Source organism: Bolinopsis microptera, chromosome 13, assembly GCF_026151205.1.
Source record: "Bolinopsis microptera isolate Bmic1 chromosome 13, MBARI_Bmic_1.0, whole genome shotgun sequence".
Taxonomy (NCBI): domain Eukaryota; kingdom Metazoa; phylum Ctenophora; class Tentaculata; order Lobata; family Bolinopsidae; genus Bolinopsis; species Bolinopsis microptera.
This window is the reverse complement of record NC_087084.1, coordinates 13,150,336-13,175,835: the sequence shown is the minus strand read 5'-3', so window position 1 is coordinate 13,175,835 and position 25,500 is coordinate 13,150,336. Positions and strand designations below refer to the sequence as shown.

General features: G+C 41.2%; 2 protein-coding genes across 2 annotated transcripts in view; one reads left to right on the top strand and one right to left on the bottom strand.

Annotated features, from left to right (window-relative positions):
- The window catches only part of LOC134824674 (Bardet-Biedl syndrome 7 protein homolog), a 638,888-nt gene that overhangs the window by 286,012 nt on the left and 327,376 nt on the right, over positions 1–25,500 (bottom strand). The gene's annotated exons all lie outside the window — the stretch shown is intronic.
- LOC134825278 (uncharacterized) overlaps positions 1–25,500 on the top strand; it is an 85,374-nt gene that overhangs the window by 56,264 nt on the left and 3,610 nt on the right. The window contains exons 2-3 of the mRNA XM_063837435.1: positions 25,013–25,079; positions 25,318–25,465. Coding sequence (XP_063693505.1) covers positions 25,019–25,079; positions 25,318–25,465 — 209 coding nt within the window. The 5' untranslated portion in view covers positions 25,013–25,018. The remainder of the gene's footprint in view (positions 1–25,012; positions 25,080–25,317; positions 25,466–25,500) is intronic.

Genomic DNA, 25,500 nt, shown 5'->3' with positions numbered 1-25,500 from the left:
TCCCTATATTCACTGCTCAGGGTCTATTTTTGTCATCATATCCGTTCCCCTTTCCAGTTTATTTGAGGTTCATTTTAAAAACTGAATCTGTTTCCCAACATAATAACCGCAGTTTTCCGTGATTGACGTAAACGTAATTATCCGACCGTCTACAATTTGTAGATCAAACGATCAAATGATCAGAAACTCCGAACTATCAATACTCGAATCCGGTCATTTGTTAGGAACTTAATTAACTATAGCGTAACAAATTTCCGCTATCAAATTGCAAAGCACCGTCGTCACTACATGCCAGGCTTGATTGCTTTACGAGATCAGCTCAAGTTGCAAAAGGATTATAAAAGTCTCCGTCTTAATATCTTAACATTAGCGGGTATCTTAACAATAGCGGGTATCTTTGCAATGCCACTAAAACTAAGGCTTTAACACTGACGTAATCTTTAAATTCACTCTTTTTCGTTTATGATAATCTGTAAAACTAAAACATACCGTAATTAATAGATGAGGTGCATTCCGCTACTTAAATACAATAAAGCACACCTTAACCTGCACTATGATCTCAGACTATTTATTTGTCTTTATTTTACGAGAACTTGGCATTGTAAGACAGTAAAAGCTATGACCTAATGTTTTTTTTGGTAACATCCCAGTCTGTTATGTATTTATGTCTGAGGAGTTGACCTGGGGACCAATAGAACCATGCTCTTGTATAATTTCGTTATTTAAAGTATAGTATTACATTAACTAGTAATATATTGGTTACTATATATATTGGTAATAGCGGTGTGACGACCGTTATAGAAATGTTAGGTCATTGTTTCTGAGGGTCTCATGATAGCTATAAGGTAACCGAAACAGATGCGAATATTATACTTTTGTTTGTCCCCTCGTCCCACGTGGTTTTAACCAGCGCTTCTGATTGGTTCGTTTGATCACGTGGTGCGGGAATACTGCCCGCTGATTGGTTCGTTTGATCACGTGGTGCGGGAATACTGCCCGCTGATTGGTTCGTTTGGTCACGTGGTGCGGGAATACTGCCCGCTGATTGGGTATCCCCCTCTCAGGACCTCTGATTGGTCACCGGGGGCTAGCGGATCACGGCTGATTGGCTGGGACGGGTTGTGTCTGTGCAGTTATTAGCACAAGGATCAGTCACTCCTTCTTCACTGCTTACTTTCCTTCAGATTACACACTTTACTTTGAAGATTTACAGCTACTTTACCGATTTTAAACATATCTTACTCCGGGTGATATTACTTTGTCTTGTTGGTCAGATTGAACCAGGTCTGGGTAATCAGACCAGCTTTACCTGAACAATGAACATACTGTACCGGATCCAGATCACATCGGAATTGTGCGGTCAGTTGCTATCGTAATCTATACAGGATAACTATTATTAAGCTTTTATTGTTAGCTTTGTCGTACTCGTAGTAAAGGCCCTACAAAAGTAAGATATCACTGACAACTGATCAGTCTACATGACCAATGACCAGTTTGGCTATATTGACCAGTTACAGTTTCCAGTGCGACCAATGACCAATGACCAGTGACTACCCTTGTAACCAACATTTCACGGTTGGTACTTGCCTGGCTTTCCTCTCTAACTCGAACACAACATATATTAACTTATTAAATGCCCTAAACAGGCAGCTGCAGGGAAAATACCGTGCTTACAGCGCTCCAAAACGCACTGAAGCTCTACCATTCTCTAACTCTCCTCCTTTAACCGCTCCTTCAGAATTTCTAGCTCCAGCTTTACAACACTTACTCGTCTCACTCTACAACACTCGTCTCACTCTACACTTACTCTCAGCTTACTCGCTTAAAACTATTATATCGGCCAGCCTATTTGTATCCTTCTGACTCCTTTTCAGACAGATCTTGTATCTTAAATTGTAATTTGGTTTAGCTGTAGCACGTACAGAGAATTTGATACATTTAATAAGCCCTACTCGCGGTATAACAGTGTTTTCTGGGGGTTATAACCGCCTTGATGGCGGTACAGTAGCATATGTTTTATTTATAGAGAGAGAGATTTTGTCAGGGAAGAAGCTCGATAATAATCAGTTTCCACTCCATGACAATTGTATCGTAGTAAGCCCTATTGTTCGGACGCGTATATAATTGAAATACCGTCTCTTTAGAGAGAGGGAGAGTGGATGCCGTCTGTATATCTGGCTTCCACTCTTGTGGACAGTGTCTGATATCATTTGTTATAATAGTAGGAGCAAATTCCCCAATCATTTGTTGTAATAGTAGGAGCAAATTCCCCAAATTTCAATGACAATCACGATTATGGAGCCGTTAACATGTTTCACGCTGGTGCCCCCTTCCTCTGGCTGACCACCTAACAAAGTAGTTATACTGTGTATACTGTGAGGATCATTAAAGTTATTAAATATAGCACAGAGTTTTAAATCTTCTCGATTCCCCCGCACTCACCGTATGTGAACTGAGTGGCGGCACATTGTCACACAGCTATTGACTGCACTGTTAAATTGATAACCCGCACGTGTGCATCCTTCCCGCCTTCCCATTGGTTCCTCCCCCGGATACTCCCCGCTAATTGGCTGTTCGTGCCCACGTGACCACTCAACATGCACGCTCAACATGCACATTTTAAATTGAGCGCCATGATAATAATTAGCTCGCTGGTTCGGGGGTGAGGGAGAAGACGCACAAGGTCGCTGTGAGCTGCTGCACGTTATTATATACACACTGCCGGGCTATTTAGCTATCACATCAGCTTTTACTTTTACCCCCTCACTTTGTGCCTTACTTTGCCTCATCTTGCAAAACTTCCTCATCTTTTGGGTCTGAGGAAACCTTAGTTTGTGTAAACGCACCATCATGACAGGACTGTGCTAGAGTATAAATCAGGTGGATTCGTGTAGTGTTATAGAGTCTCATGATTTGATAGTTCTTTCATTCAAATTTCTGATTAATTCTGAATAGACTCAGTGAAGACAGATTCTAATGGAAATAAATAGCTGAATATTTATAACCCGCACGTGTGTAGATCATACTTCATAGTACGCTCTGTAGCTCTTACCAGGTTACCAGGTTACAAGGTTACCAGGTTACCAGGTTACAAGGTTACCAGGTTACCAGGTTACTTCATAGTACGCTCTGTAGCTCTGTATCTCTTACCAGGTTACCAGGTTACCAGGTTACCAGGTTACCAGGTTACCAGGTTACCAGGTTACCAGGTTACTTCATAGTACGCTCTGTAGCTCTGTAGCTCTTACCTGATTACCAGGTTACCAAATACCAGGTTACCAGGTTACCAGGTTACCAGGTTACTTCATAGTACGCTCTGTAGCTCTTAGACTCCAACATAGTGTATTATATAGACCACTCCGTCAACATATAACTCGTAACGGTAATTACTGTGCCTTGTATACCTCTGTTGTAACCTGTGTATGATTATATTCATCGTAGTGTTACTTCTTTGTTTTCTCCTCACCATCAACATCTAAATTCATGTTTTATGCAGATATACTCTATACACTCCTCTGTCTTCGGTTTATTTGTGCGGCTAGATCTGCTGTTTAGTTTTATTGTCCTCAGCTTCTGTTATGCTTTGTTAAAATCGAGTTTTTGATTAACCTTTGTAAATTTCAGCCAGGTTTTTGTTTTTTTGTATGTGATCTGTCCAGATATGCTTTGTGGTATACTATGCTTTGTTGAAATCAGAGGTTCACAATTTTTCGATTGACCTTGACTCTTGTATGTGATATTTCCAAACTATGATGATTAGTGATCTCCTTCAGAGTGTTGTAATAATGTTTGCTCTTAGTTTAGTTTATCACATGATCAGTGGATTGGTTGCTTTTATACAAAGCGTTCTTTCATTAATCACGCTGATTACAAATAAACTAGGAGCTAACATTGTATCAGTCACGCACAGTCACGCACAGGCACGCACAGTCACGCACAGGCTCGTCACTGTGTTTGTGCATTGTGCGTGTGTTTGTGCATTGTGCGTATACATTAAGGATTATCTGTGATTTATGTTCCGTTAGGTTCCATGTTTTATGAAAAGTTAGAATATTTAGTAATTCATTATGTTTCCAAAGCTTTGTAATTCCGACTCTCGCCGAACCTTTTAGCTCTAATACAGTTAAACATGTTCTTACCTGCAGCTGCTAAATCAAGGCTTTTAGACAATTTCAGAAATTTCTTACATAATTAATTATTAAATATTTCTTACATAATTACTGTTATTTGATGTTGGGTACGTGGTTCTTATTCCTCTCTTTTGTTCGTTATTCTGACGAATGACTAAAACATGACTTTTCTCACGACATTTAAGTGCTCTAATAAACCTGGTAAAGGTAGATTCGCATTTATTACCCATAGAATCTTCTGGGCCTGTAAATTTATCAAAATACCGAACATAATTGCAGTTCCTGGCTGTCGGGTCGCCGTAAATGAACTAATCTTGTCCGTGGGTCTCTGCAAGGAATCTGTAAGAGTATTTGGTTATCTGCAGATTACCCTGTCTGCAGACAGACCTCGTTATAATCCGTCCCCGGGTACGTGTTATTCGGTATTCCTCCTCTTCCTCCTCCTCCTCCTCCTCCTCCTCCTCCTCCTCCTCCTCCTCCTCCTCCTCCTCCTCCTCCTCCTCCTCCTCCTCCTCCTCCTCCTCCTCCTCCTCCTCCTCCTCCTCCTCCTCCTCCTCCTCCTCCTCCTCCTCCTCCTCCTCCTCCTCCTCCTCCTCCTCCTCCTCCTCCTCCTCCTCCTCCTCCTCCTCCTCCTCCTCCTCCTCCTCCTCCTCCTCCTCCTCCTCCTCCTCCTCCTCCTCCTCCCCCTCCTCCTCCTCCTCCTCCTCCTCCTCCTCCTCCTCCTCCTCCTCCTCCTCCTCCTCCTCCTCCTCCTTCTCCTCCACTCTGTACGTGTTATTCAGTGTTCTGGAACGTTCTCTCTGTAGAGAGTCGTTTATCATTCCTCCATTGTGTGAGCTGCATATTATATTCTCCCGGCTGTCACCAGAAAACCACATACTAGCCGCCACTACAATACAGCGGCAGTAAAACCAAACAATTGGAAGCATGACATGCTACTCCTGGCGCTGTCATTATCAGAGGACCTGAGCTAAATACCTTTCACCATTATTGTCTCTTTCGTCCCCTCCTCCTCCTCCTCTCTGTGCTGATAGCAGGATTCCAGCAGTGCTCCCTGTCTGGGATTCTGAGAACCACGTTCCTTTCCTCCTGCTACAATGTTACTTGACGATGAGACGCTATTTTACTGTAACATTTGCTCGTATTACTATTAAAAGCATGCTTTCAGTTTTATAGCAGTTATCTTCACTCTCTTTTAGTAGTAGTGGTAGTTAAAAAGTTTAAAGAGAGCAATAGCTAAAAAGTAACCACCTCCAGCTAAAACCCCTGCTCCCCCTCCGTAATTGCAACATTTAGATCACGCATTAGCTTTTGTCGCCCTTCTGTGAATAGCGCAGTTGGACGGAGTTACTCACGTCGTTTTACCCTTATTTGTGGAGGCGCTCCACGTTTGTGATCCGCTAAAGATTAGCCTTTGTCATTTTACCAGGGTTTATAGTTTTAAGTACCGGTTTACTAATTGGAAGTGATTGCTTTGTGATCATGCCAGAAACAACACGGAGTCGTGTGTCTCGTGATATCTTATAGATAATGGGATATCGTGATATCGTGATATCGTGATATCTTGTAGATAATGGGATATCGTGATATCGTCAATCGTGGTACTGTTATTCAGGCAACCTTGTTGTTATTGCAGTTGTTTAAACACTTTTATGGGTTCACTCCCTGCTCCTTCATCAAAGTGAATTCACCGATGGGTTTCTACAATAATTTCACTGTAACAAAGGTTACATGCTGTTAGTGGGATTTCTAACGAATTTTAGGGTATTCTTTGTCAGTTTGTTGTGAGCTGTTTGTGAGCCTCCTCCGTGGGGGTTTCTCCTGTTGAAGTTTATATTTGTTATTAGAGGTTTGTTATTATCAGGCTCATTTGGCCAGACTATCTCGTCAATATGATAAGACTTCCGATTGATTGTCAAATACTTTAATAAGTCCGGTTGACTGATATTATATCCCAATTTATTAGTGATATCATTTATATCATAGGTTATCTTGATGTTTCATTATCTTGTTTTCCGTTTTCCGTGCCTTATTAATTCCTTTTTTTCCAGTTTTTTTGAAATTTGTAACCCTTTTAGGCTCCTGCAATTATCCTTTCAAACCTCAAGCTCCGAAATGGCGTACAACCTAAGTGTGGTGGCTGTAACCAACATAATATTTTGATGTTAGATCATGTTACTTTAAATCGCATAATATCATGGTATTGTAGTACCCATAGTCATAGCTCCTGTCTGAAATTTAGCCAATAAATATACAAAAATACATAATTCGATCCCTGGTGACTCATGACTTAGAGTCACCCTTGAAAGAGCCGTTACAATTTTCATGTTTCTACCGAGACCTGAGCACGGCTAAGGAATATGCAGTGGGAACCCATTGATTTAGCAGACCCGTAAATATGATTTGTAATTTAATTTCAAAACTCATTTTAGGTTTATGAGCCCCTCATTAGGGGTTGTTACAGTGTCACCATTATTATGATAAATCGTATTTCAACTGATGTAAAACAGAAGCGCAGGTTCCATAACTCATTTTGTTGCTCCCCGTAACTTGGTTCTTCAGTAACTGAATTGTAATGTGTTATTTCTCTGTATGTGTTATTTCTCTGTATTTCCGGGATGGTAGTTCAGTAGTTGATCAATTCAATTTCAACGGATCGTTTCCGTATCAATTCAATAGTTCTCGTCTTACTGTCTTTATTTAAACGTCATTTCCTCGTTTTCAGACCGTAAAATTATTCAAACTCGGAAAAATTATTAGTCTAAAAATTTCATAACAGCAACAGAAATTGGATTGGATATTCAATAATTTAATCAATTTAAACGTTGTTCATCGCCATTAGCCACTTAACAATTACATGGCCCAGAGCATTAGGTTTTGTTTATAAATTTCATTATTCTGCGCTGTAATTCATAATTCAGTTGTGAAGTTTGCTGGTCTGCTTCAGTCCCGCTGCAGATCCCCGCTGCAGTTCCGTTAAAATCAGTATTTTATTTGTATAAATGTTATAAATATTGAGCATTATTGCTGATAAGATATATTATCACTTATTAATTCCAACATGACTGGTCATTCTGCCAAGTAGACCAGTCATGAAGCAATTAAAATTAAGTTTCAAAATTGAAATACCGATAAGCATTTCGCGGCTTTGTTAATATCGTCCCGACGTGTTGTCGTTATTAACCCATGCTATATTAGAGGCATGATTTAAGATTTAAAAGGCCTTCTGCAGGTTATTTGAGCCCGGCCCAGTCAATATCACATCAGTTTGGGTCGAATCACCCAATGATTTATACAGCCTCCTATTATTCCCAAAATTAAGCTGACAATTCCTAGATTATGGATTTCGACGAATTCATCATAGCATACTAGAATTCGTTTTGCAGTTTCGGCCGCATGGTTAAGTGTTACTCTCTCCACAACGCAGCCAATCCTCACCTCTCGTCCAATCAGGAGCCAGCTCACAGGCCCTAAACCAATCAAATCACAGTTTAGAATCTGGAATCACGTCGATAATTATCGTGGGATACGAAGATAAGGGTCTTTATTTCATTAGGAAGATTTGCAGACGATGTCCCTTTATATTGTACCCCAGCGAGCTAGGCCTGCAGCTCACTTATACAGAACATATTTCCAGCTCTTTCTGAACTGGGCTGCTTTACGTAATGGGTTTGATAAGGGCTAACGACTTTAAATATATCGCGGATATACCTTACAATTCTGCTTGTAATACCTTTGCTTTTTCCGGCTAAACTCTAAACTAAATTAGAAGTATACTGAGTAAACGCTGTTTGTACGTGAAATTGTGTGAAAGTGGTTTGGTGTTCACTTCCTTGACAGCTCGGCTATAAATACGAGGAAAACAGTTGTTGTTTACGTCTGTGGTTATTTCTTGTCTCTCTCACCATGCCTGGATAACCTTGAAGTGTACTCTACTGTTTTCTTGAAGTGTGCTCTACTTTGTGCGATCACACAAGCGGCTAATATACTAGCTGTTTCTTGATGATACGTGGTTTTTAATAATCTCATGTTGTTTTAACGGCTGTGTACATTAGTCCTGGATTCCTGTTAAATGAAGACTATTTGTGAGTTAGTCTGTACATTTAAATTATTCCAACTATGTGACCCTTGTTGTGGAGAACTTGCGTGACTGTAAGTCACTAGTCACTAGTCACTAGTGACTGTAAGGCCTAGGAAGTGTCTTTTCCGAGAAAGGTGGCACCAGGTGGCACCAGGTGGCATCAGGTGGATCTTTCGTTCAAATCGGTAACAAGCTCCCAACGAAACGCAGAAACCCTAATTGTTATTACCTCACTTTACCTTGTGTGAGCTCCTTCGTTAAAGTCGTACCATGACTCACGTGACACAATCCACGTCTCCCTATTGGTCACATTTCCAGGTTGACTATAGGATCAATAGCTGTAATGCTCATAGTTCTCCGAATGAACGCTCATCTCTCGTGTGGTCATGATTCACACGTTGTAGTTGGAGCTGGTCCAACTCTCATGAGGAGAGTTCCTTCACGACTTTTAGCTGCTCACAGAACGAAGTTATGAGTTCTCATCTGATGGATTACCGTTAGGGTCATTACCGTAATTGGATCACAATTCATTGGTTCACGGTGGGATCCTTTGGTTTCACGCCGGGTTCATACTTAGCAGATTAGATTTCCGGGCCGATTAAGCGCAACGGTGATAATGTACAGAGCAATACCATAGTTTGGACTACATCCAAAGATGTTGAGTTTTCTTTGTTTTGCTGGTTTTTTATCGTCGAGTCGGCTTTTTTGTTCTTCTTTCCGTTCATAATTTTCCATGTTGTGTCCTCATAGACTCGGTGCTTTGTGCTGTTTATCTGTTTAGTCTTATAGTAATGATCACCTCGCTAAATCTCCATTTTGAACCCGGACTGAGTTTAGTCACTCCCTCCCTATTCGGTGTTCTTTCATGTATTTTATCCCACAACACACCTTGCAACAAACTATGTATTTAGCTGGTAAATAATACCTGCTTGTCCTGTAAACAGTAATGATCAATAGTAATTATACAGTAATTAGTAATTAAATAGCAATTAGTGAGTAATCAAACAGTAATTAGATACTATCTGCGAGCTGTGAGAGAGCATTGCCAATACATGACCCATTATGCCAACGGTTCTGTAATTCCAGATATACACTGTCGATCTGTACCACGTGACACGACTCATTATCTAACCGCAATGTCGTGGGCTAATCATATCCTCCGATATCCTCCACGTGCTGTGAGTCAGCCAATCAGAGAGCTGTATTGTGCCCACGTGCAGATGGTAGTAATTTTCCTTCTCTTTGGTAATAGCTCTAGCACCAAAAATACAACTCATGGAGTTGAGTAGTAGTTATATTTCAACATAACTGCATAGATAATCTACGCAGTTTTGGCCTGTTGTTGAGTTGTTTTGTGTGCTTCTATCACTGTTCTAGGTTGAACCTATCATTATCTGTTAATTAGCATTATTAGTTGCTTTTATCACCATTATTTAGTAGGTCTCTGAAACAAAGATTTTAAGTTACTTATCGATATGCATTCCTTATCTGCGATTACTTAATATTTAATACTTACTATTCTTGCTAATAAACTCTCATCATAGTCAATATTAGATCCTTGCTTAATGGATTGTGGTAAATTCCATCTCTGAGTAATCCAATATATAGCATCCATAATAGCATCACGTAATGTACCACGACAGTACGTTACTTTCTGCCTCGCGGAATCAGGAATGCGGGGCACCTCTACATTCCGCATGCAGAACAGGGTTGCTACAGCAACCCACATTCCGCATGCAGAACAGGGTTGCTACAGCAACCTACATTCCGCATGCAGAACAGGGTTGCTACAGCAACCTACATTCCGCCTGCAGAACAGGGTTGCTATAGCAACCCGCATTCCGCATGCAGAACAGGGTTGCTACAGCAACCTACATTCCGCATGCAGAACAGGGTTGCTATAGCAACCCACATTCCGCATGCAGAACAGGGTTGCTTCATGCAGGTTAAAACCTTGTGGAGGTCGGCTGTGGAGTGAGTTGTTTTAAAATGCAGCCCTGTGCTGACTATTAGTATTAGAGTGGGCCCGGGTCAACTTGTCTGTCTTTATGGTCGTGTCTTAGGGTTTACTGTGTTTGATAATCGTATATATAATCGTATAGTTAAGGTCAATTCAGACTCTTTCCAGCTAATTTTTATTGCGCAGACTGTGGACAAGGTCTCAGAGCAGGTTAAGCTACCCTTGTTTTGCTTCTGTCACTTCTCATTCAGATAATCGGCAAAGTCGTTGATGAATTATCAATGCTAGGTACAGTGTGCACTAAGTATATCCTACTTGACTCTTATTATTGTTGTGAACGCGTGTGTACTTGATAAGTGGCCTGACTTTCCCGTGTTTGGAATGTGAGTGTGGAATGTGTCTCTTTCATCAAACCGGTACTAAATCACAGTGAATCACATGACATGGAATCACATTACATCTACCCAGTATCACACCCAATCCTGTCGGCTGTCATTCCTAACCGGGTATATAATAACTGATAAGATAGCTGTCTCGATCTAATGATTTCTGCATTACACATTTTACCTGTTTTGGAGATGTTACAGAGTAGAGGGGTTATATCATCATATACAATTCCCTAGACCGGGTTTACTGTCCCCTGATTGGTCAATGAGTGTCCCGTGACTCTCATCCAAGCCTCTTACTGGCCCATTGCTTGCTACAGAGGAATTATGATCATATAAGACACTTCTGCAGAACTCTCACTTATTTTATAAGACCGCACTTGATCAGTTTATCTCACGCCCTGATCTCATTTTCCAATTCGTAATTCCCCAAAGGCTTCTTATAATTTGCTTTAACCGTAATTCATTTCTTGGCTTCCTGACAGTATCAACCTTTGTCGCGTGTTCCACGAACTTTTATTTTATTTGCTATTTATTTTACTTGTTTTACTATTTATTAGCTTAATGAATTGCTGGGGACAAAATCAGTTTTTTATTAAACAATTAGTTTTATCAAGTTTTGCGCCTCCTCAGTTCTTGCACTAAATACGTTTAACAGTCTATTTTTAACTAATGTTGACTCTCCAAGACAGGAAGAGAGATTTTGCCGCCAGCTTTCCTCCCACTTTTAACTAGTGCTTTACTTTATGTTTCTAGTGTTGACCACAAATGGCGTTAACGTTTATATATTGCTTGCTGGTTTAAATATATTTCACACTCTCCGCCTCTGATAGATAAGTATACTCGTCAATATGGCTATGTCTAGAGGGGGGCTTTCTTTTTGCTTCTGGCTGCCCAAAATTACCTCAAAGTAAGAGTGCCCCCTTCACTTTTAAGAAGGAGTCTTATAGTCGCGACTAAAATGTAATATGATATTATTAGAGTATAACATACAGTAAACGCTCGCCTCTTGAGTAGTAATATACACTGAGCAAAGGACAAGGAGCACTGTAGTGATAGTTGGAGATATAGCGGCACTGTAGTGATAGTTGGAGATATAGCGGCACTGTAGTGATAGTTGGAGATATAGCGGCACTGTAGTGATAGTTGGAGATATAGCGGCACTGTAGTGATAGTTGGAGATATAGCGGCACTGTAGTGATAGTTGGAGATATAGCGGCACTGTAGTGATAGTTGGAGATATAGCGGCACTGTAGTGATAGTTGGAGATATAGCGACACTGTAGTGATAGTTGGAGATATAGCGGCACTGTAGTGATAGTTGGAGATATAGCGGCACTGTAGTGATAGTTGGAGATATAGCGACACTGTAGTGATAGTTGGAGATATAGCGGCACTGTAGTGATAGTTGGAGATATAGCGGCATTGTAGTGATAGTTGGAGATATAGCGGCACTGTAGTGATAGTTGGAGATATAGCGACACTGTAGTGATAGTTGGAGATATAGCGACACTGTAGTGATAGTTGGAGATATAGCGGCACTGTAGTGATAGTTGGAGATATAGCGGCACTGTAGTGATAGTTGGAGATATAGCGACACTGTAGTGATAGTTGGAGATATAGCGGCACTGTAGTGATAGTTGGAGATATAGCGGCACTGTAGTGATAGTTGGAGATATAGCGGCACTGTAGTGATAGTTGGAGATATAGCGGCACTGTAGTGATAGTTGGAGATATAGCGGCACTGTAGTGATAGTTGGAGATATAGCGGCACTGTAGTGATAGTTGGAGATATAGCGGCACTGTAGTGATAGTTGGAGATATAGCGGCACTGTAGTGATAGTTGGAGATATAGCGGCACTGTAGTGATAGTTGGAGATATAGCGGCACTGTAGTGATAGTTGGAGATATAGCGGCACTGTAGTGATAGTTGGAGATATAGCGGCACTGTAGTGATAGTTGGAGATATAGCGGCACTGTAGTGATAGTTGGAGATATAGCGGCACTGTAGTGATAGTTGGAGATATAGCGGCACTGTAGTGATAGTTGGAGATATAGCGGCACTGTAGTGATAGTTGGAGATATAGCGGCACTGTAGTGATAGTTGGAGATATAGCGGCACTGTAGTGATAGTTGGAGATATAGCGGTACTGTAGTGATAGTTGGAGATATAGCGGCACTGTAGTGATAGTTGGAGATATAGCGACACTGTAGTGATAGTTGGAGATATAGCGGCACTGTAGTGATAGTTGGAGATATAGCAGCACTGTAGTGATAGTTGGAGATATAGCAGCACTGTAGTGATAGTTGGAGATATAGCGACACTGTAGTGATAGTTGGAGATATAGCGACACTGTAGTGATAGTTGGAGATATAGCGGCACTGTAGTGATAGTTGGAGATATAGCGGCACTGTAGTGATAGTTGGAGATATAGCGGCACTGTAGTGATAGTTGGAGATATAGCGGCACTGTAGTGATAGTTGGAGATATAGCGGCACTGTAGTGATAGTTGGAGATATAGCGGCACTGTAGTGATAGTTGGAGATATAGCGGCACTGTAGTGATAGTTGGAGATATAGCGGCACTGTAGTGATAGTTGGAGATATAGCGGCACTGTAGTGATAGTTGGAGATATAGCGGCACTGTAGTGATAGTTGGAGATATAGCGGCACTGTAGTGATAGTTGGAGATATAGCGGCACTGTAGTGATAGTTGGAGATATAGCGGCACTGTAGTGATAGTTGGAGATATAGCGGCACTGTAGTGATAGTTGGAGATATAGCGACACTGTAGTGATAGTTGGAGATATAGCGGCACTGTAGTGATAGTTGGAGATATAGCGGCACTGTAGTGATAGTTGGAGATATAGCGGCACTGTAGTGATAGTTGGAGATATAGCGGCACTGTAGTGATAGTTGGAGATATAGGGGCACTGTAGTGATAGTTGGAGATATAGCGGCACTGTAGTGATAGTTGGAGATATAGCGGCACTGTAGTGATAGTTGGAGATATAGCGACACTGTAGTGATAGTTGGAGATATAGCGGCACTGTAGTGATAGTTGGAGATATAGCGGCACTGTAGTGATAGTTGGAGATATAGCGACACTGTAGTGATAGTTGGAGATATAGCGGCACTGTAGTGATAGTTGGAGATATAGCGGCACTGTAGTGATAGTTGGAGATATAGCGGCACTGTAGTGATAGTTGGAGATATAGCGGCACTGTAGTGATAGTTGGAGATATAGCGGCACTGTAGTGATAGTTGGAGATATAGCGGCACTGTAGTGATAGTTGGAGATATAGCGGCACTGTAGTGATAGTTGGAGATATAGCGGCACTGTAGTGATAGTTGGAGATATAGCGGCACTGTAGTGATAGTTGGAGATATAGCGGCACTGTAGTGATAGTTGGAGATATAGCGGCACTGTAGTGATAGTTGGAGATATAGCGGCACTGTAGTGATAGTTGGAGATATAGCGGCACTGTAGTGATAGTTGGAGATATAGCGGCACTGTAGTGATAGTTGGAGATATAGCGGCACTGTAGTGATAGTTGGAGATATAGCGGCACTGTAGTGATAGTTGGAGATATAGCGGCACTGTAGTGATAGTTGGAGATATAGCGGCACTGTAGTGATAGTTGGAGATATAGCGGCACTGTAGTGATAGTTGGAGATATAGCGGCACTGTAGTGATAGTTGGAGATATAGCGGCACTGTAGTGATAGTTGGAGATATAGCGGCACTGTAGTGATAGTTGGAGATATAGCGACACTGTAGTGATAGTTGGAGATATAGCGGCACTGTAGTGATAGTTGGAGATATAGCGGACACTGTAGTGATAGTTGGAGATATAGCGGCACTGTAGTGATAGTTGGAGATATAGCGGCACTGTAGTGATAGTTGGAGATATAGCGGCACTGTAGTGATAGTTGGAGATATAGCGGCACTGTAGTGATAGTTGGAGATATAGCGGCACTGTAGTGATAGTTGGAGATATAGCGGCACTGTAGTGATAGTTGGAGATATAGCGGCACTGTAGTGATAGTTGGAGATATAGCGACACTGTAGTGATAGTTGGAGATATAGCGGCACTGTAGTGATAGTTGGAGATATAGCGGCACTGTAGTGATAGTTGGAGATATAGCGGCACTGTAGTGATAGTTGGAGATATAGCGGCACTGTAGTGATAGTTGGAGATATAGCGGCACTGTAGTGATAGTTGGAGATATAGCGGCACTGTAGTGATAGTTGGAGATATAGCGGCACTGTAGTGATAGTTGGAGATATAGCGGCACTGTAGTGATAGTTGGAGATATAGCGGCACTGTAGTGATAGTTGGAGATATAGCGGCACTGTAGTGATAGTTGGAGATATAGCGGCACTGTAGTGATAGTTGGAGATATAGCGGCACTGTAGTGATAGTTGGAGATATAGCGGCACTGTAGTGATAGTTGGAGATATAGCGGCACTGTAGTGATAGTTGGAGATATAGCGGCACTGTAGTGATAGTTGGAGATATAGCGGCACTGTAGTGATAGTTGGAGATATAGCGGCACTGTAGTGATAGTTGGAGATATAGCGGCACTGTAGTGATAGTTGGAGATATAGCGGCACTGTAGTGATAGTTGGAGATATAGCGGCACTGTAGTGATAGTTGGAGATATAGCGACACTGTAGTGATAGTTGGAGATATAGCGGCACTGTAGTGATAGTTGGAGATATAGCGGCACTGTAGTGATAGTTGGAGATATAGCGGCACTGTAGTGATAGTTGGAGATATAGCGGCACTGTAGTGATAGTTGGAGATATAGCGGCACTGTAGTGATAGTTGGAGATATAGCGGCACTGTAGTGATAGTTGGAGATATAGCGACACTGTAGTGATAGTTGGAGATATAGCGGCACTGTAGTGATAGTTGGAGATATAGCGGCACTGTAGTGATAGTTGGAGATATAGCGACACTGTAGTGATAGTTGGAGATATAGCGGCACTGTAGTGATAGTTGGAGATATAGCGGCACTGTAGTGATAGTTGGAGATATAGCGGCACTGTAGTGATAGTTGGAGATATAGCGGCACTGTAGTGATAGTTGGAGATATAGCGGCACTGTAGTGATAGTTGGAGATATAGGGCACTGTAGTGATTGTTGGAGATATAGCGGCACTGTAGTGATAGTTGGAGATATAGCGGCACTGTAGTGATAGTTGGAGATATAGCGGCACTGTAGTGATAGTTGGAGATATAGCGGCACTGTAGTGATAGTTGGAGATATAGCGGCACTGTAGTGATAGTTGGAGATATAGCGGCACTGTAGTGATAGTTGGAGATATAGCGGCACTGTAGTGATAGTTGGAGATATAGCGGCACTGTAGTGATAGTTGGAGATATAGCGGCACTGTAGTGATAGTTGGAGATATAGCGGCACTGTAGTGATAGTTGGAGATATAGCGGCACTGTAGTGATAGTTGGAGATATAGCGGCACTGTAGTGATAGTTGGAGATATAGCGGCACTGTAGTGATAGTTGGAGATATAGCGACACTGTAGTGATAGTTGGAGATATAGCGACACTGTAGTGATAGTTGGAGATATAGCGACACTGTAATGATAGTTGGAGATATAGCAGCACTGTAGTGATAGTTGGAGATATAGCGGCACTGTAGTGATAGTTGGAGATATAGCGGCACTGTAGTGATAGTTGGAGATATAGCGGCACTGTAGTGATAGTTGGAGATATAGCGGCACTGTAGTGATAGTTGGAGATATAGCGGCACTGTAGTGATAGTTGGAGATATAGCGGCACTGTAGTGATAGTTGGAGATATAGCGGCACTGTAGTGATAGTTGGAGATATAGGGGCACTGTAGTGATAGTTGGAGATATAGCGGCACTGTAGTGATAGTTGGAGATATAGCGACACTGTAGTGATAGTTGGAGATATAGCGGCACTGTAGTGATAGTTGGAGATATAGCGACACTGTAGTGATAGTTGGAGATATAGCGGCACTATAGTGATAGTTGGAGATATAGCGGCACTGTAGTGATAGTTGGAGATATAGCGACACTGTAGTGATAGTTGGAGATATAGCGGCACTGTAGTGATAGTTGGAGATATAGCGACACTGTAGTGATAGTTGGAGATATAGCGGCACTGTAGTGATAGTTGGAGATATAGCGGCACTGTAGTGATAGTTGGAGATATAGCGGCACTGTAGTGATAGTTGGAGATATAGCGGCACTGTAGTGATAGTTGGAGATATAGCGGCACTGTAGTGATAGTTGGAGATATAGCGGCATTGTAGTGATAGTTGGAGATATAGCGGCACTGTAGTGATAGTTGGAGATATAGCGGCACTGTAGTGATAGTTGGAGATATAGCGGCACTGTAGTGATAGTTGGAGATATAGCGGCACTGTAGTGATAGTTGGAGATATAGCGGCACTATAGTGATAGTTGGAGATATAGCGGCACTGTAGTGATAGTTGGAGATATAGCGGTATTGTAGTGATAGTTGGAGATATAGCGGCACTGTAGTGATAGTTGGAGATATAGCGACACTGTAGTGATAGTTGGAGATATAGCGGTATTGTAGTGATAGTTGGAGATATAGCGGCACTGTAGTGATAGTTGGAGATATAGCAGCACTGTAGTGATAGTTGGAGATATAGCGGCACTGTAGTTATAGTTGGAGATATAGCGGCACTGTAGTGATAGTTGGAGATATAGCGACACTGTAGTGATAGTTGGAGATATAGCGGCACTGTAGTGATAGTTGGAGATATAGCGGCACTGTAGTGATAGTTGGAGATATAGCGGCACTGTAGTGATAGTTGGAGATATAGCGGCACTGTAGTGATAGTTGGAGATATAGCGACACTGTAGTGATAGTTGGAGATATAGCGGCACTGTAGTGATAGTTGGAGATATAGCGGCACTGTAGTGATAGTTGGAGATATAGCGGCACTGTAGTGATAGTTGGAGATATAGCGGCACTGTAGTAATAGTTGGAGATATAGCGGCACTGTAGTGATAGTTGGAGATATAGCGGCACTGTAGTGATAGTTGGAGATATAGCGGCACTGTAGTGATAGTTGGAGATATAGCGGCACTATAGTGATAGTTGGAGATATAGCGGCACTGTAGTGATAGTTGGAGATATAGCGGCACTGTAGTGATAGTTGGAGATATAGCGGCACTGTAGTGATAGTTGGAGATATAGCGGCACTGTAGTGATAGTTGGAGATATAGCGGCACTGTAGTGATAGTTGGAGATATAGCGGCACTGTAGTGATAGTTGGAGATATAGCGGCACTGTAGTGATAGTTGGAGATATAGCGGCACTGTAGTGATAGTTGGAGATATAGCGGCACTGTAGTGATAGTTGGAGATATAGCGGCACTGTAGTGATAGTTGGAGATATAGCGGCACTATAGTGATAAAGTTTGACAGTAATGATAGTTTGACCATATCATTGACAATAGAAATTTTCCACTAGCATAGAAATATTGTTCCGCATAACGGTGTGTGACAACAGCACGGTTTGCAAATATCAGTTCATGCCGCACGATCGTTTGACCACATTTCTACCTTTATTTGATAATTGGAAAGAGATGGATTTTTAACCGTTCGTTGTTTGACAGTCTGGACTCACCAAATTCCAAGGAAGATAATTGATTAACCTGCAGTAACTATGTGACGTCTTATATTTAAATCTCTTTTACTTTTTGTTTTCATAATAAGTTTACTACGGCACTTCGAATAATTATTTAAGCAGTTTGAACTGCTTTAAGTGAACCACATTTCTATCTTAACATCTAGTTATGTTACAATCTGGACCCTAAACTGTCAGTTAACGACTATTATATATTTGTTTTACTTTAACATCTAGTTAAGTAATTGACCAATAGGAAGCCTGGAAAACAGTCACATGACACTGTATTCTAGTGAAGGCTCTGACCCAGGAACCCTGGAAGTTTACAGAAACAGTATACATTTCCTTGTGTTCCTTGTGTTGTGTCTCTTATAGACACGCTTATTTCTTTCTACCATTATGTATGTAGTTTTCTGTCTTTATCCCGGTGAAGTTACGGTAAAATGAGCTGGTTTCCTGCGGGCTGTGATTGGTCAATGAGTATCATGTGACTATCCTCCAGGCCTCCTACTGGCCCATTCCTTGTCGAGCTTGGGTGCCAGAGTACTTGCCTTGGATTGTCCAAATTTGTGGCTTCTCTCTATAATAATGCACATAGTGAGAGGGATCAATAGGATGACTCGCCAGCCAATGAGAAACAAGCATCATGTTCCCCAGCCAATCAGAGACCGGTATTCCCACCACGTGGCATTGTACCAATGAGCGAGTTTGATTTAGTAATTGAAGGCTGTACAAAGCGGCTCAATACAAGTAATATATACCGAGTATTTGACCTCTCTCTGCACAGAGCACCCGGGCCCACTCCCCCACAACACATGTTACTAGTCTCTGTGTTCAGGGTACCTATGTCTTGCAGTATGGCGCGTGTTTAACATATTAATGTTCTAACAAATCCCGTGTATTAAACTGTTCTCTGACGGATTATATGTCAGCCCTCCTACCCTCCTAGCTAGCTCTCTGTAGTCGACACTACATATAGTAAGGTTTCTCCGGCTAATTTTTAGATATTTTTCTCGGAATCTCAGGACTAAGTTGTAACCGACTGTTCCAAGAGATTCGTATCTTGTTTGAAGCCTTTTTTTCATGGCATTCATTATAAAACTTCGTTCTGTTGTGTTTATTCGAGGTTCATTTATTTGGGATTCCTGTCTTATAAGGGTTTGTAATTTGTATCTGGTGACTCGGTGGAGCCGCGTTTGTTTTAATTGAAATTAGACATTGTTGTTTGTTTGTTTGTTTTTAGAACCCGTCCCCAATCTCGTATCGGAAAATGACTAAACTCAGGTCTGAGTGTGAATACGGGTGGTACCTGCAATTGAAATTAGACATTGTTGTCCATTGTCCAACCGTCGTTCTCCATTTTATGTTTTCAGCTTCATTCTTGTGTATTAATTTGGAATCTCATCACATCATTTAAACCTCCATTACCATTGTCTTACACCATGTATTATGTAGTGACCAACTCACTACATTTGCACTACATTTGCACTACATTTGCACTACATTTGCACTACATTTGCACTACATTTGCACTACATTTGCACTACATTTGCACTACATTTGCTATAAATTTGCACTACATTTGCACTACATTTGCACTACATTTGCACTACATTTGCACTACATTTGCACTACATTTGCACTACATCTGCACTACATTTGCACTACATTTGCACTACATTTGCACTACATTTGCACTACATTTGCACTACATTTGCAAACTGCTAACATTAACCTATAACCACCAGTGTTATATCCGCTCTACAAATATGTACTACCCAAATACCTTAACCTGCTGATAGCCGACACATATTTTCATCTCAGAGAGAGAGAGAGAGAGAGAGAGAGAGAGAGAGAGAGAGAGAGAGAGAGAGAGAGAGAGAGAGAGAGAGAGAGAGAGAGAGAGAGAGAGAGAGAGAGAGAGAGAGAGAGAGAGAGAGAGAGAGAGAGAGAGAGAGAGAGAGAGAGAGAGAGAGAGAGAGAGAGAGCACGCCGATTAGGTTGATTCCTACAGTAACATCACACCAAGCAGGCTGATTCCACTATGAAAGTCACGCCGCAACAACATCATCTAATAACACTATATCACCCTCCTCATTTTAATAACATACAACTAGCAAGAGAGTCAAATGATTGGTTCACTGCTAGGTCCTACTACTGCTAGGTCCTACTACCATCACAATTAGTTCTTTGTTTGTTGCGAGATATCTGCGGTGGATGTTAGGTAATGATTGTCAGGACAGATACTGCCACATGATTGGCTGATTTCTCAGTAGACTCAATCTGTCACATGATTGGTCGGTTTCAGTCTTAGAAGATCCTTAATACTATGGCAGCTACTTACTGCTCTGTTCCTATTGGTTGTCAGTTGCTTTCCGCACCCTCAAACAGTGTTTAACAGCAAGGCGCGGTGTTACTATAACAACCCACGTGACACAAGGCGCGGTGTTACTATAACAACCCACGTGACACAAGATAACACTTAACGGTTTACCTCAGACCTCAAAACTTACACTGAGTATACAGAGTAGCGTGAAAAGCGAAGTAAATCGGTTCTATTCGTCGACACATTTAGACGCAGTAACATTTACCTGTTTGTGAGTCAGAGTGACACTTTTACTGCTTCAAAAATGAGTTTTACTTATCGTTTTCTGTATTGTGACGTCACACTGCTGTTCTCTACCTTGCTTCACGTTTTTTGAATAGTTGTTTTTTGTTGAATAGTTGTGTTTTGTTGAATACTTGCGGTCTGTGCAGTTACATTTCTCCTTCTAGCGATATGCTGTGACGTCAAATTTCTGCTCCTAGCGATACATATTATATTGTGACGTCACAATATTTCCTTCACCCTGGATAACGGTATTTCCTATAATTATACCGTCTTTATTTATTTAAAACGCTTTGCTATGTAGCGCGCGGTAGGTAACATGATTAATTCCCCTTGATGACGCACCAGATGACGTACCTCATGACGTCATGTTTACTTAGTAGCACAGAGAAACGTTTTCTGCGAATCATGAGACAGTGAATTAACTTTTTTACTAATTACCATGTATTTCACGGGGAGAGCCCTCATTATCTCTTTGTTCAGCTACTGTACGTGTTATATTGTCTTCTCCCCCGCACCTTAGTTACAGTTATCAGTTACAAGTCTGTTGCAAAACTGTCCAATATCATTGAATATGTCAAATATCTCGTACTAACTTCTGAGTTGGTAACTGTGAGACAATGTGGGCACAAGCCATTTCCATATTCACCGTACAAGATTGGCTCCAGCTGTATATATTTTAGAGAACTCCGGGCTATATTGCTACTGGTCAAATTAAATGTCACTTGTTAGCGGGCTATATCATGAGCGGGCTGTAGAGATATCGGGCCCTTTGACAGCGGGCTGGTGAGAGCCCGCTATGCGAAAAGCGCACGCTGGTGGATATATACTTATTCAGCTCTGCTGTTTTCTGAGAAATGTGCCTACATTTTTGAGTGGTCTTTAAGCACTTTTGGCAGAAAACGGCAGAGCTTGAACACCGCTGTTTTAAATTCTCCTCAACTTTCCTCCCCTCTGTTTATACAAACCGCGCTACAAGCCACACACTAACACACGTAGTCCTGGTCTATTCGCATATGGTCGCATAATTCGTACATGGTTTAAGAATAATATTCTTCACGAATTGCCAGCAAATTAGCCAATGATATTGGTCCTCCTCAGAGAATAAGATAACCACAGAGAGATTTATAAAACACGTCTAGTTGAATCCTAATCAGCCAGCACGTGACCAAGCACGTGACCATGGACTACTATTACCCTCCATCTCTCCATTTCTGGGACCGGTGATTTGTGATCTTTCGTCATATTATTACTCCACTTGCGGTCTCATGATTTCTCCATTTATCTTTGATGATAATACTTAGTCTGGCTATGAATTAGTGCCTTACTTTATGCTCCTTTATAATATTATCTTACTATTTATATTATTATCTTTATCATATTATGCTCCTTACTAAATATGTTCCTTACTTTATGCTCCTTTCTATATTGTACTCCTCGCCCATTGCTACAAATAGCTGTTAATCTAGCTACATGTGCATCCTAACTTTGTACTACTACAAATAACTATAACATGTCCATATTTAACCCTAACTACCATATTTAGCCCTAACTACGATCCCAACCCTCCACAACTGATCGCGGCAGGAATCCTTACAGCACATCCGTGCAGTTTGCGATCATCATCGCTTTACAAAGGAACATTATGCTATATGTAGAATATGTAACATTACATAATGTATGCACTGCATAATATATCGCTGGGAAACCCTACACATACCAGCTGACTACTATCATACTGCAAACTGTTGTGCGTGGTTTTCTTATTTCCCCGTCCAGCTCCCCCCGTCCAGCGCTATCTATGTGTTCGTGGTATTAACCAACATTTCCCCGCCCTTGTTGTATCTCTCCTGGTTATACCGTGTCTAGTTAATTAGATTTATTTAATTACTCCAAACAATTACATTCACGTATCACGTTTGCGTGTGTGGGAGAAACACATGTGTCTGCGTGTGTGCTTGTCAGATATTATGTTGCATCACTCGTTATTGGTGTGATTTAATATATCTGCGTGATAATTTTAAAGTGGGACTGTGTTTTCCTGCATAATGTAAAGCATTCATTGGTAAGAGTTGAGTCCATTGTTTACAACTGCGTTGTGTCTCCTCATGCATACTCTTACCCCTGTCACGATTATTTTCTCGCTTGCATCACGTTTTAGTTTGAATAATTTGCGCTTGTATGTAATATAACCAGTTTTAAATTTAATTGTGAACTATTTTATTAATTAAGATGGACATGTTTCTTCTCCACAGCTTTATAATCTCCTACAACACGCCTCTTGTTCAGTTGTTCAGTAAGTCTGGAAGAACAGGAGTTGTTCCAGACAACTTCCACAGTCCTCTCCAAACAATAGCACTCTCTCTCTCTCTCTCTCTCTCTCTCTCTCTCTCTCTCTCTCTCTCTCTCTCTCTCTCTCTCTCTCTCTCTCTCTCTCTCTCTTGTTCCAGACTACTTCCACAGTCTCCAAACAATAGCACACAATGTGAGCAAGAAGAAACCACAGTACGGCCAATATTACACAATAGACCCACGTACTTCCCCGAAACTAGCGGTGAGCGGTGCATATGCAGTTCTCAGAATCATCAGGTCATTGGGAAACAGACGCAGCGCAAGCTCACTTCCAGCGCACTTCATTGTCTACCGTATAATATTCCCATGGGTCCACCTTGACCTCCCCCTGAACATGTCTAATGTCCCTTATCTGTATTCCTCGTCCCTTATCTGAATCTCAGGTACATAAGATAAGGAAAATACAGCGGATTACCAGAATTTGCCGATTCTCGATTCTAAGAAACAACTTGTTAGTCAGTATTGATCGAGAGAGCATGAGCCCGACTCTCTCTCGCTCTCTCTCTCGCTCTCTCTCTCTCTCTCAGGTGTCGAAAAGTGTGCCAACTTCAGTCTCTCTCTCTCTCTGGTTGCTATTTTGTGCCTGTATGATAGTACAGTTGTCATGATTCCCTCTGCTGCAGCCGTAGTATTGTATAAATCAGCGGGACCGTACGTGAATTACCTGACCTAGAATACGTGACTTTAATAACCTGACCTATAATACGTGACCTATAATACGTGACTTTAATAACCTGACCTAGAATACGTGACTTGAACTCTTTTTAAAATAGTCTAAAGTTAACCCGTATAATTGGAGAGAGCCGTGTTCTACTATTATGTATCGTCGTGCTATTCATGTATCATCCTGCTATTTTGGTAGAAATGTGTCTCTGTAGAATCTTACAAACGACAAAGTCTGCTGCATTATGAGTTTCTAACGTTTACCCAGTTCCCAAAGTTCGCTAATTTGAGAGAACTGTTATGACCTAATATGTTCAGATTTGGTCGGCTGAAGGAACAGCCGTTAGGGCTCTTGTTATTCGCATTTTCGTTTCCTAATTCGGACTTGTTGACACGTTATGTTGCTGGCTTGTAGATTTCGTCTGTTAACTTTTAAAAGAGTTTTTCTTGTAAATGCAATTAAAATAAATTGGGATTTAACTTTTAAAAGTATGGCTATACGCGGGGAGAGGCAGTATCGGTTTCTTACTTTGTTTCTAATAAAATACCGGACCTGCTGAAAGAGAAAGAGAGAGAGAGAGAGAGAGAGAGAGAGAGAGAGGGCTCTTGTTGCATTTCTCGCAGTGTGGCATATTCCCCTTTGTTAACTACATAATGTTCCTCTTTGCTAACTAGATAAATTCTGTTTTTAGCTAAACACCAGGGGTATATTTGGGGTAATCCTGGATAGCAGCCTATTTATAGAAATCGAATTTTATGCTTTGTTATTCGATTTTATGCATTTCATTTGATTACAAGTGAACTGCAGAGGGGAGTAATTGATATTTCAGTCCTAATAAGTTTTCTTTTCGTCATGTTTTGTTCTTGACGCCATGTTTTTCAGAGTTTTTACATAATTTTTGCATTTGCTTGTTGTACGAGTGTCATGCGTTTATCTTTGCCCTGTGTTGTTTTTTACCTCGGAGTTTTGCATATCGTAAAACATAATATTGTGTTATTGTATATTGTATGTAAAATCCGGATTGGAATAGTAGTATTTATGAGTCGCATAGTTGATATGTTTTCTTGGGTAAATTCCTATGTATATTACATATTGTAGATGTGGAATTTAAATAAGGAATAATTTAACTGATTCAATGTTTTCTGTTATAAATTCCCAATACTTAACCGCCAACTTTTACAGCAACATGGTTTCAGACAAATTTTATCTATTTGGCATCGGCAAGAACAACTCTAATAAACTCCCAGGTATGTGCTTTTTTCAACACTCATTGTTTGGTTTATTTAGTTACCACTTCCACGTTTGTTTTGATAAATCAATTGGCCTCTTCAAAAACAACACTGAGCTCCATATTGGCCTCTTCAAAAACAACACTGAGCTCCATATTTTTAAACAGTGTTTCTCACTTACTATATTACTTCTCACTTGTCTTTATTACCCCTAATTAATTACCCCTAATTACCCCTAAACCCTGACTCTCCCCAGGGAAAAGCGAATGGAAGATATTTAACGACACGAACAGTTCCTCTTCAAACTCCACATCATCCAACAGACCGCCCCATGATGACTGGGCTAACACACTGAAATGTAAACACGCTAGTTACAGTTCCATCGGCTCTTCAGCCTCCTCCTGGTATGTAACATTACACGTGACATTACACGTGACAT